A 13,675-nucleotide genomic window follows, 5' to 3' on the forward strand; every position below is an offset into this window, starting at 1 on the left:
GAATTAAGGCATGTTTACATTGTAATTAATATTTATTATGGGAAAATTTGTTAGAGGGATAGAGGATTGTCCAGTGCTATTAGTAAGCAAAATTAGAAACTCATTGATAATTAGTGTTGAGGCTCATTGTTCTTACATGAACCTGACTTAATGCATTCACTTATGAAGAACAGTTCAACCGTTGGAAACAGTATATATAGCAACTTTCACTGATTTTAGGTATTGTTCATCCATGACAGCATGAAATAAATTTCTAGAGTATTTACATGTATTAGTTAATGATTTATAAATATTATAGTAACTTGCACAAACAGCTTTTAAGGTATACTAATTAATATTAAAATACAGTTCAAGCAGATTTTAAACAATTCTCCCCATGAGCCAGGACAGCTCATGGGGTTTTGTCAATGATATACAGGAATTTTGCTAGCAGGTATAAGGAGGTGATTACGTTGTATAAGACAATGGTCAGGCCACATCTTGAGTACTGCATACAGATCTGGAGGCCACATTTTAGGAAGGATGTTGTAGAGCTACTGGAATGGGTACAGCGAAGGGCAACTAGATAGTTGTGGGAAACAAAGGGGCACTCTTACTAAGAAAGGCTTCAGTTTTGTGAATTGCAGCATCTGGAGATCAGGCACTTGTAAAGTGATCTGATTGAGATGTTTAAGGCTTTGAATGGCTTGAGTAAAATCAGTACTGATGGGATTCTTCCTCTTGCTCAGACTATACACAAACGAGGAGGCATAAATTCAAATTGAGGAAGGATGGTTGCAGAATTGATTTGCGGAAGTTTGCTTTCAGCGAATGGGTGGTTGATTGATTGCTGGAACTAGCTTCCATCCAATTCCATTCCATGGAAGAAGTGGATAGTTTGAATAAATTTAAAGAACTAGACAAACTATTAGAGGGAATGGGCAGCGCCTCCGTAGCCAGGTGGGAACAGCAGTGCATAGCACATGCTTCTTGATTAGACCGGGGTTCGAGCCCGTCACCACCAAATACGGAAGATGCGGAAAGGTCAGGGAATGACCACCACATATCCTGGAGCAATATGGCCTTAGTTGCTAATGCTCCTAAAAAAAAAAAAAAAAAAAACCAAACCAGAGGGAATGGATAGGTGAAATGTGCTTTTTTTTTTTTTTTTTTTTTTTTTTGCTGATGCTGTATAAGCATACTTTCTTACATTGTTTGCCACTATTAATACTACTTATATTAGAATAAGTAGCGACCTGGAGCGAGGGGTGTTGGGGGTTTCAGGGACAGATGGCAGTCATCCTGAAATAGGTGGGTATATATGGGATGTGTTATGGTTAGGAATAGGAGCATGCATGCTTGCATGTATACCAATGCTAGAAGTATAGTAAATAAATAAATTTGATGAATTTGAAGTGTTGGTCAAGGCATCAAAGGCAGATATTGTTGGGATAGTAGCAGAGACGTGGTGTCACACAGATATAAGGAATGCAGAACTAGAATTTGGGGAATACAATGTGTACAGAAAGGACAGACAGGATAGAAAGGCAGGAAGTGTTATGCTGTTAATTAAGATAAACATAAAATCAAAAGAAGTGCACCCAGTTGATATAGATGAACAGTGCACTGTTGAGTCAGTTTGGTGTGACATAAGCACTGCGAAAGCAAAAATAAGAGTAGGAGTGTGTGTTATAGGCGTAATGACTCGAATGAGTATAATGAACAGTTATACAGAGAAATAAAGTGGGCCAGTAAAATCAGAATGTCTTATAATGGGGGATTTTAACTTCCCAGATATTGACTGGAACTTGTGGGTTGGTCACTCACACACTAGTCAGACTTTTGTGGATTTATTGGATGATTTTCTGCAGTAGCATGTTCAAGAGGCAACCAGAGAGAGTAATACTCTTGATCTGGTTATCAGCAGTGATCATTCGTGTATTAAGAATTTGAAGATAAAGGAACCACTAAGTGGCAGTGATCACAGTGTACTGATGTGGGATTTACTTAAAGATATAATTACCATCAGGGGTAAAGGAAAGGGTTTTTGCTTCCGTAAAGGTGAGTACAGTGGTCTCAGAAAGTTTTTAAATTCTGTGCAGTGGGATCAACAGACGATGTTACCAACAGTAAATTCTAAGTTGGAAGCATTCAAGGAATTAATCGTGGATGCTACTAAAAGTTTCATACCTATTAAGAAATATTGTTCAAGGTTTAGGCCTAAATGGTTATCAAATGAACTAATGAGACTCGTGACAGAGAAGAAAAATGCATGGGATGCATATATATTATCAAGCGACTCAGAAGCCTATGGCAGATATAAGCTAGTCAGTAATCAGGTCACAAAGGAGGTTAGGCAGGCGAAGGCAGATTACGAGAAATCCTTGGCAAAAGATGCTAAGAAAAACAGCAAGGATTTCTTTACTTATATAAAATCTAAAAGGAAGGGGATGAATCTGATTGGTCCACTTGACATCGATGGTTCGAGTGTTGAGGATCCTGCTCAGATAGCAAACAAACTGAATGAGTATTTTGCATCTACATTCACACATGAGGAATTATTAAGGTTTGAAAATGGCAGAAGATTATCAAATTGTAACAGGATACTTAATGATTTTGTAATAACTGAGAGCAAACTGGAGGAGAAATTGTTGATGTTAAACATAAGAAAAGCACCTGGGATGGATGGGATCTATCCAGTTATATTAAAGGAGGCGGAAAAGCAACTAAGCAAACCCTTAGCCATAATTATGAGAGCATCATTGAACTCAGGGGAGGTTCCCACGGACTGGAGATGTGCAAATGTATCCCCAATTCACAAAGGGGGATCGAAGGGTGATAAGAGTAATTACAGACCAGTTAGTTTAACTTCTGTTCCGGGTAAAATAATGGAGTCATTGGTTAAAGATGCATTGCAGGATCATCTAGACAAGACTGCAGCAATAATTCAGACACAGCATGGGTTTGTTAAGGGAAAGTCTTGTCTGACAAATTTGATTGGTTATTATGATGTGGTTACAAAGGAACTGGATGCAAAAAATAATTTTGATATCATATATTTGGATTTCAGGAAAGCTTTTGATACTTGCGCATGGAAGACTATTGTGAAAATTGGAGCAGAATGGTATTAAGGGTAAGTTGCTACAATGGATAAAAGGATGGTTAAGTGGGAGAAGACAGAGGGTGGTAATCAATGGGTGCTGCTCTTCGTGGACTAATGTTATTAGTGGAGTCCCACAGGGTTTGGTGTTGGGTCCACTGTTGTTTTGTATATTTATCAATGATATTGATGAAGGTATATCAGGCTTAATGTCGAAGTTTGTAGATGATACAAAGGTTGGCAGGGTTGTTAATGACAGTAATGGCAGTGTGCTACTGCAACAGGATCTAGATAATTTGGGCTGATGGGCTAAGAAGTGGCAACTGAAGTTTAACCTTGACAAATGCAAAGTACTGCATATGGATAGAAGTAACCCGCGAGAAACATACGAACTGTGTGGTACTACACTTAAGATGGTAGAACATGAAAAAGACCTGGGAGTAATTGTGCAGGCAGATATGAAGTTTTCTGAGCAATGCAGACAGGCTGCCAGTGCAGGTAATGGGGTTTTGTCAATGATATATAGGAATTTTGCTAGCAGGGAAAAGGATGTGATTATCCCTCTGTATAAGGCAATGGTCAGGCCACGCCTTGAGTACTGCATACAGGTCTGGAGGCCTCATTTTAGGAAGGATGTAGATTTACTTGAGCGTGTACAGAGAAGGGCAACAAGATTGGTGAGGGGAATGAAGGGATTCTCTTACCAAGAGAGGCTTAAGTTCTGCAAATTGCAGTGGCTGGAGACTAGGCACCTGCGCGGTGATCTGATCGAGGTGTATAAGGCCTTGAATGGGTTGAGCACGGTGAATTCTGATGGGATCCTTCCACTTGTTTAGATTACGAACCTAAGCAGGCATAAATTCAAATTAAGAAAAGACAGAGGTAGAATAGATGTGCGGAAATTTGCCTTTAACCGCGGGTGGTTAATTGCTGGAACAAACTTCCATCTGTCGTTGTGGAAGTTGATAGGTTAAATAAATTTAAGGAGGAACTGGAGAGGCATTTGGAGGGAATGGTGTGATTTTTTTTTTTTTTTTTTTGGCTGATGCTGCATAAGCTCATACACATGCTTTCTTGCATCACATGCCACTACTACTACTTTCAAAAGCAATGCCGTTTAGTGTAAAATTTGTGCATTTGCATTTCTTTCATCACTCTTTACTCCATATTGTGTATAATTATGGACATCTGCTATGGGTAGCCTTCTTTCTTATTTAACATTTTTATTTGTCTTTTCGTAAAATGGTAGTAATTTGGTTAAAGTGCATTCTGCCAAGAAATCTTTGTTTGGTTTATGTGTGTAGATGCATGTTTATACCATTATGTAAACTTTAGAAGCATCTGCTTCACTTGAAATATATGTTACAAACTGGCCCAAGTTTAGTTTAATGATTACTTTCCTTATTTCTATTTTCTATCTTGTTATTAATCATACTGCAGACTTATCTTCTTGCTAAATTTCTTTTGTATATTATTTGTCACATTGTTCTTTGGCATAGGAAAGTTTTTCCTTTTTGTTTTCCAGTCAATTAATTTTGTGAATAATTAATGTTTTTCAGGTGTTTCCTCAAACAGTCGATTTTTAGCTTCATATGAAATACCCATGGCATCAGAGGATCATCTGCAGACTTCTTATGTTTTACCTCATTCCACTTCTGAAAGAGCATTATCACATTCTTTATCTGATGGAGGTGCTTATGTAACTGTTGATGTAAGGATATTATGTAAAATATGAAATTATCCATTTTATGAAAGTATGGATACAACTTCACAAGTGGAGTTTATATTAAAATTTGTCAAAATAAATTATAGTGAAATTTATTTACTACAGAGAAGTTTCTTGTAGAATAGCTTACATTAAGTAATAAGCTTAAATTGTTTTTCCATCCTTGTGAGCTGCTGAAATGATGCATGAAAACCAGGTTTAATAATCTTATTTATATCGTCATAAAAAAAAAAAAAAAAAAACTGCCATTTGATTTCATCCAGGTATCTTCCCAATTTTAGCAGCAAAAAATCTTTTGACCAAAATAAAATGTATTTTATATCTAGCATACAACTAATTGTCTCCCCTACTTTGTGTCATCTGTAAAAAAAAAAAAAAAAAAAAAGGATATTTTTATTAGTTAATTTACACCCTTTTGAAGCTTTGATTGGGTTTTCATGCAGATGATTGGTCTTGAGACCACAACCATTGTCTCTATAGGAATACAGAGAGAATATCACAGGCTATCTAACAAAGGAATACTTTTTTGAATCAATGGAGAGAAAAATATTGTTTATTATAATTCAAACTTGGGACTTTGAGAATTTTATTAAAATTTTATAACTTGTCTTTATTTAGGCATTAGATCTCTTCATCTTTTTGCATCTTGTTCAGTGGAGATTTTTTGAATTTTTAATAGAGGAATTGGCCTGCATTAATGTTAGGAAGTGATTGGCCTGACGTTGATAAAAAGGTACCTAGACTTATAAATGAAGTAAAATCTGTTAGTGGAAAGTGGTCTTACTGGTAAACAATATGAGATTCATGATGCTTTTTTTAAGGACTTAGAAAAATTAGAGGTATGTTCAGAACGATTATATCCATAAAAATGCAAAGAAGGATGAATGTGCCAGCTAAAAAGTTCTTGTTCCATCAAGATGGCTCACTATGGAAGAGTCTTCAGTTACTAGAACATTATCCCCCTTGAAAAGTATTTCTTGATCTTCATTCCCAATTACAGGACTGTTGTTTTGATCCTTAAAAAAAATAATAAATAAAAAAAAAAAAGTACAAAGCCGAACCAGGTTTTGTTATCTCGAGTGCAAAATTAATTTGTGTATTTAGTGAAATGTTTCAGACACAGGAACCTCTCATCCACGTGTTGTGGGATGAATTTGAAGAGTTTTTCTTTCACTCTTTAGTAGTGTGTTAAACATGCTCAATAAAATAGTATAGGATGATGAAAATAATCTTTGAACAAGACATTCTTATGTTTGTTAAAAGAAGTTTTATTAAGTAGTTATGTAAAGTTCTTATCAAAAGTGTGCAAGAATATGATCCCCTTTGATTTCTTCAATATATACAGTTGTATCATATTTACATATCTTCGGCAGACATCACCACTGTCTTGGTCAGCATCTATTTTAAGTTGCTTAGTTTCCTGCAGCATTTAGAAAAGCCTTCAGATCAAAGATATCAAGATATCATGAAAGTTGTGAAGTTTCTTGCATATATAAATTTCAGGTTGAGTAGGAAATTTTGCAGTTAGTGATGATTGAACAAGAAGATAATGCTTTGCATTATGCATAATGACCATTATTGGAAAAAAAATGTATTCATTTAAAATAGTAATCTGATAAACTTAAATAACTAAATGTTGCCAAAGTAATTCAGGCATCTTTGACATCACTGAATGGAAGTTCAGATCTCGAATGAAGTTTCTCTTGCTTGATTTTGCTTTTGAAAATGCAACTAAAGCTGTCTTAGCCAGTTTTTAAATTTTTTTCAGCAGACCACCTGATGTTAACAACAGCAAATTCTAAATAGGAGGTAATTCTAGAAGCTGCTAACCTTTTTATGTCAACTAGGAGATATTGTTTAAGGTTTAGACTTAAGTGGATGTCAGATGAACTGATGAGACTAGTATCAGAGAAGAAAAATATATGAGATCATTATAAATTATTAGGGGACACAGAAATCAAATATACCAAAAGTATATTTGATTCTAACTGGGAACTAAATGATTTTGTAATAACTCAGAAGAAAGTGGAAGAAGAAATAGTTAAAGCTAAAAGTAAATAAGGCAGCTTATGCTGGCAGAATCTGCCCAATTATATTGAAAGAGCAGCAAGAGATACCTTCAGCCATAATTAGGAGAGCATCCTTGGCAGTGCTTTTTTTGTAAAAAAATAGGTGCCAGTACTCATTCTTTGCTATCAGGAAAAATTGAAAATTAAAAGGATATGAAAAGTACTGTACTCTAAAAAACTATTTCCTGATATTGTTACTTACTAGTAATGTTTTTGGAATAAGAACAACAAATTAAGTATATTAACACACAGTTTATTAAGCACAAATTTATTATTCAAGTATATAAAAAATAAGTAATAAGTAAAAATAATTTCATAATAAAGTTTTTATAGAATATTCCAAATTTTTATTGAGTTTTCATCCAACACACTATGCCGACTTCTTATTGTTTGTGGCTGTTGCTGATTGACGTTTCCGAAGCAGCCACGAATCGACATATTTTGCTGGATCGAAGCAGGTCAGCGGTGGGCCACAATTTTAAGAAACAGTAGTGAAGAAACTGTTTTTGTCATCAATGAAGCTCTGGTTGGGCTGACGATCAGATTCATTTGTGAAAATCCTTAATCGCATTCACTCGATGAAATTGGTATCATACTCAGAGCGTTCATCAAATGCTCTTCAATTTTTCCAAAAACCGTCTTTTCGATTAGCATTAGCATTAGTAGAGGCATTTGATGCAAGAAAGCAAGCTTATGCAGCATCAGCCAAAAAAAAAAAAAAAACCACTTCCACTTCACCCCTCTGTTCGTTCAAAATACCTGTCCAGCTGAGCCTTAAACTTATTTAGGCTATCAACCTTCACTACAAGGGATGGAAGTCTGTTCCACCAACCAACCACCCGCTGGCTAAAGGCAAATTTCCGCACGTCTATCCTACATCTGTCTTTCCTCAATTTGAATTTATACCCTCTCAGGTGATTATTCTGAGCTAGAGGAAGAATCCCATCAGCATTGAGCATGCTCAAACCATTCAAGGCTTTATACACCTCTATCAGATCACCTCGCTGGTGCCTAGTCTCCAGACATGTAATTTGCAAAACTTAAGCCTTTCTTCGTAAGAGCACCCCTTTGTTCCATTCACTAATCTTGTTGCCCTTCTCTGTACTCGTTCCAGCAGCTCTACATCCTTCTTGAAATGAGGCCTCCAGACCTGTATACAGTACTCTAGGTGTGGCCTGACCATTGCCTTATACAAGGGAATAATCACCTCCTTATCCCTGCTGGAAAAATTCCTGTATATCATTGACAATACTCCATGAGCTATTCTTGCAGCCCATCTGCACTGCTCAGAGAACTTCATATCTGCCTGCACAACCACCCCCAAGTCCCTTTCATTCTCTACCACTGTCAGTGTAGTACCACAGAGTTGATACGTTGCTCTGGGGTTGCTGTTTCCCATGTGTAGTACTTTACATTTCTCAATGTTAAACTTCATTTTCCACCTCTCAGCCCATCTGCTCAACCTTTCCAGATCCTGTTGCAGCAGCATAGTGTCAGTAGTGTCCTTGACAACCCTGCCAACCTTTGTATCGTCTGCAAACTTAGACATTAAGCTTGATATACCATCATCCATATCATTTATAAATACAGAAAACAATAATGGACCCAACACTGAGCCCTGAGTCCACAATGAGCAGTGTCCATTGATTACCACTCTCTGTCTTCTCCCCCTCAACCACCCCTTTATCCATAGCAGCAATTTGTCTCCAATGTCACACTGCTCCAATTTGTGTAGCAGTCTTCCATGTGCAACAGTATCAAAAGCCTTTCTAAGATCCAAGTATATAATATCAAAGCTATTCCCTGCATCCAGTTCTTTTGTGACTGCATCGTAGTATCCAATCAAATTGGTCAAGCAAGACTTCCCCTTAACAAAACCATGCTGTGTCCGAGCTATAACTGAAGTCTTGTCTAAATGATCCTGCAGTGCTTCTTTAACCAGTGCCTCCATTAATTTTCCTGGAACAGAAGTTAAGCTCACAGGTCTATAATTACTTGTGTCAGCCTTTGATCCTCCCTTGTGAATTGGGGTCACATTTGCACATTTCCAGTCTATGGGTACTTCCCCTGAGTCCAAGGAAGCTCTCATAATTATGGCTAAGGGTTTGCTTACTTCCTTTGCTGCCTCCTTTAATATAACTGGATAGATCCCATCCACCCTGGGTGCCTTTCTTGTGTTTATCTTCAACAGTTTCTCCTCCACTTTACTCTCAGTTATTTCAAGATTCTGTAGCTTACTGCTAGAGTTGAATACACCTCTGGCATTCCCCTCGCTGAATAACTCCTCATGTGTGAATGTCGATGCAAAATATTCATTTAGTTTGTTAGCTACCTGAGCAGGATCATCAACAGTTGATCCATCAATATCAAGTGGACCAATCTGATTCATCCCCTTCCTTCTAGAGTTTACATAAGTAAAGAACTCTTTGCTGTTTTTCTTTGCATCCCTTGCCAAGGAATTCTCGTAATCTGCCTAACCTCCTTTGTAACTTGGTTGCACATCAACTTGTATCTATCATAGGCTTCTGTGTCATGTGTTAATTTGTAAGTATCCCAAGCATTTTTCTTCTCTGCCATATGCCTCATTAGTTCATCTTACATCCATTAGGTATTCCCGAAATGGGCCAATTGTATCTCTTTCACTTAACTTAAGCCCAATTGACATTTTCTAAATTAATTCTCACCAAATGCCAACAATTCATGTTTAGAAGGATTAATACCTTCGTTGTTCTCATTTTCGTTCTCTCATCATCGGTATTGTCACTAGTTCTTAAATCTGAATTTTTCTTTTTTTCTTTTTTTTTTTGAAACTGTCCCAAATGTTGGTGTCATTCGGATATTCAGCTACTGTGGCCATGTAAACAGAGATAGGAGAAATTTACGGAAAAATGTGGATAACGCACTTTCGCGAAACAATTTGTCGAGGTAAAAGGAAATCACTCCCTCCTAATTCTCGAACGTGGCACTTACAGTTGATTCCCAGCAGTGTCCAACCTACGGCCTGCGCGGAAAGTGAATTGAAACAGCATTTTAAATTTTGCTAATTATCAAAAAATTCTCATTAAGTGAGCATTTAATGGCAAAAGTAAGGTATTTTTTTGAAAAACAAAAAAAGTCATATTTTTATAATTTTATATAATATTGGTGTAAACACACCATAGACAACTCTTAAACAAAAAACTACGTTAGTAGTGTGAAGGGCATCATTTTATCTGTATTTCATATTGTGCTCTTCCTTCACGACGAGTTGCCATGTATTGCACTACCTCGACTATTGTTACTTATTCTCAGTGGGCACCACTACCCAGACGGTACCATTTCAAGGCTTGTTGGCCTTTCATCGGTGGGTGGGCAGGTACCCTGGTATTGCAGACAATACCAAGTAACAATAGTCTTCTCTTTTAGTGGTGCGTTACTTATTCGATGTAGTGCAATACATGGCAACTCGTGAAGGAAGAGCACAATATGAGATACAGATAAAATGAGGTCCTTCACACTACTAGCGTATTTTTTTGTTTAAGAGTTGTCTGTGGTGTGCTTATGCCAAATTATATAGATTATTATACTCTTAAAGATATGATGCCTTGTTGCGTTTAATTTTTACTTTTATAATTTTAATAAAATCTAAAAAATAAATTAGTGGCATAGATTTTTACACATAAAAGTATTGGGAATTTGCATTTTTTTATATATAGCCTGAAAATAAAAAAACAGTAACCTGAAAACAGAAACATCCTTTCACATGTAACAAGATATGGAAAAATATGTAACACACTAATTTTTCTTGAATCACTCAGTGCGGCCCCTGAAAGAATTTTAACTTTGAATATGCCCCTTGTACGAGAAATGGTTGGACACAACTGCAGTAGAAGGTGAACCAGACTCATTGGGGAAACCCCCTTGATCTGTTCATTGTTGACCAGCGCGACTTCTCCGTATGTGGGACAGGTGGTCAGATAGGTTTTTCTGTTACCAGGTACCACTAAGTTGTAGAATGGTAATCCCTTTAGCTCTCTCAATTCTTGCTTAGCAGCAGCACCAATTTCCTAAATTGCCTGAAGGTCAAAAGTGCAAACAGTGTGTATGCAGTTAAGTCTCTCCTAAGCCGTTTGTTATATTAAAATTTTCTTCACTCAACTGAAACTATTTTAAATGTAATTTCCAAGGGGATTCAAAAAAAAAATTGCTCTAAAAGGAGTTCTTTAAACAGAGGTCTGACTGAGTAATTTAGAACTCTAAAAATGGTTATAAAGTTTTATAAAGTAGATATCTTAATAGACAGTGATTTGCAAATTTAGTTAAAATAACTTTAAGCTTATTTGAAAAGCAGGTAAACATGTGAAAAAAATTTATGGAATATTACAAATTTCGAAGTGCACTGCAATCCAAATGTCACTGTTAATAAAGGTGCCAGTATACCGTACCATTGTGTACCATCTCAAAAAAAGCACTGATCCTTGGATTCAGGAGAGGTTTCTACAGATTGGATCATCTTGACAGGAAGGCAGTTATATGCCAATCACAGCCTGGATTTGTTAAGGGGAAATCTTGTCTGACTGATTTGGTCGGCTACTATAGTGAATTAACAAGGGAACCAGATCCAAAAAATAATTTTGACATATATTTAGATTTCAGTAAAGCTTTTGATACTGATCCACATGAAAAACTGCTGCAAAAATGGAAGTGTATTGACATTAATGGCAAGTTTCTGCTGTGGAAAAAGGGATGATTGAATGGCAGGAGACAGAGAGAGTGGTTATTAATGGCCACTGCTCTTCATGGACTAATGTTATTAGTAGAGCACCTCAAGATTGAGTGTTGGGGTACTTTACTGTTTTCGGTATTTATTAATGAATAAATTAAAGCATATCATTGGGGTATGCTACTGTAACAAAACCTATAGAAATTAGGCAGATGGGCTGAGAAGTTGAAATTGAGATTTAGCATTGATAAATGCAAGGTACTGCATATGGGTAGTAGTAATCCTGGAATAACATACCAATTGGTTGCTACCAAACTGAAGGTGGTGGAGAACAAAAAAGACTGAGAGGTAATTATCCAGTCAGACATGAAGCTCTCTGAGCAGAGCTGCCAGGACAACTCATGGTGTACTGTTAGGGATGTACAGAAATTTTACAGCAGGACAAGAAGGGGCCACATCTTGAATACTCCATTCGTTTAGAAGCCTCACATTAGGAAGTTGTTTATCTGATTAAAAGAGTGCAGCAAAGAGCATCAGGAGTCAGGGGAACAAAATATTATCAAGGAAGGCTTGAGTTCTGCAAATTACAGCTTTTGGAAACTAGTCTTTTATAAGAAGTCCCAATTGAAGTGTTTCAGCTTTAAATGGCTTGAGTAAACTAAGTGGTGATGGCCTTTTTTTTAACTCCCTCATGGATATCCATTAACAGATAAGGAGACAAATTTAAATTGAAATAGAATGTTTGCAGGATAGATGTATGGAAATTTGCTTTCACCCAGAGAGTCAGAGATTGTTGGAATTAACTTCCATTTGTTGTTGTTGTTGAAGGGGGTAGTTTGGCTAAATATTAAGAAGGATTAGACATGTTATTAGAAGAGATGGACAAAGGATATGTGTACTTTTTTTTTTTTCTTTTTTATTTTTGCTACTACCATATAAGTTTGTTTCCTTGCATAATTTGCCACTACTAATATTATAGTAATACTGTACTAACTAAATACTAATCATAATTCATATTAAGTAGGAATTACTGTGCTTACAATCAGAATTGCACAATTCTATGTATTCTTTACATTAAGGGCTCATATATCACCTTATCCAAATTTTGTTATAATAAAAATTCTCTAATTAAAATATATAGATTTTTTCTTTTTTTACAATAATGTAAATAAAAATTTGAAGCACTCAAACTCAGTATACCAGTGGCATTTTTATGAATAAGTAGTTTGCTGAGATACCTCTCATCACCACACAGAAAAATCTAGGAAGTGAGACATTGTCATTCAATTTATAAATACTAGTCCTAGATATTTCTAAATTCCCACTATAGTGTATAAGTTTATGATTATTTCTCATTAACCTTTTTTTTATTCAAATGTTAAACCCCACAGATTTGCACGATGACTAATGATGTCTAATGCATTTGGATATTCATGTAGATTTCAGATGTGCAATACTTAAATTTTATATCTTACCTTTAGTCTAATTCAGTGCCTCCCAACTCTTAAATTATCAGACCCCATTTATTATTATTTTTCCCCTGTGGACCCCATGATACCTAAATAAACAAACAAAAGTTTGTTTATTTAGGTATCATGTTTTTTTAAAGAATCCATCAAAACATTAAACTTTTTATTAACTATAAAGGTGGACTGAAAAGTAATGCTTCTTAGTTCATAACCTCAATAGTAGGTGGCAGAGCAAGTTTTAACTAAGTTCTGCACATAGCTAATAGTGTATAGTTAATATTTATGCACCAGCAGCATTTCTGTGTGTTGTTAAATTAAGCTCTTTAATGGATGCATCTTTGAAAACACATGGTTCAGACAATGTGCAAGTATTGAGTTTTCTGGTTCAAACAGCATGCAATTATCCAAGTTTTTGTGTTTTGAACAATTTATTTGTTGAGTTTCCTTGATGTTTGCTAGCCCTGAAAAAGTGGATAAACATTAATGTTGACTGACAAAAACACATAAATGAAAAGCATATGATCTGGATTTTGGTGAACATCAGATATCATTGCTGCTTTTGACCCATTTTTAAAAGTTATTGTGGCTGGAATTTTAACTTAAAACATTTCCATATCCAAAAAAATTCAA

General features: G+C 35.9%; 1 protein-coding gene across 3 annotated transcripts in view; it reads left to right on the top strand.

Annotated features, from left to right (window-relative positions):
* GrlHz (Gustatory receptor-like Holozoa) overlaps positions 1 to 13,675 on the top strand; it is a 235,172-nt gene that overhangs the window by 26,987 nt on the left and 194,510 nt on the right. For all 3 annotated transcript variants that reach the window (XM_090381276.1, XM_090381277.1, XM_090381278.1), the window contains exon 2: positions 4,639 to 4,790. In XM_090381276.1, the coding sequence (XP_090237402.1) occupies positions 4,639 to 4,790 (152 nt within the window). The remainder of the gene's footprint in view (positions 1 to 4,638; positions 4,791 to 13,675) is intronic.

Source organism: Mastigoproctus giganteus, chromosome 9 (genome assembly GCF_048544385.1).
Source record: "Mastigoproctus giganteus isolate SK-2022 chromosome 9, ASM4854438v1, whole genome shotgun sequence".
In the NCBI taxonomy this organism is placed as follows: Eukaryota; Metazoa; Arthropoda; class Arachnida; order Uropygi; family Thelyphonidae; genus Mastigoproctus; species Mastigoproctus giganteus.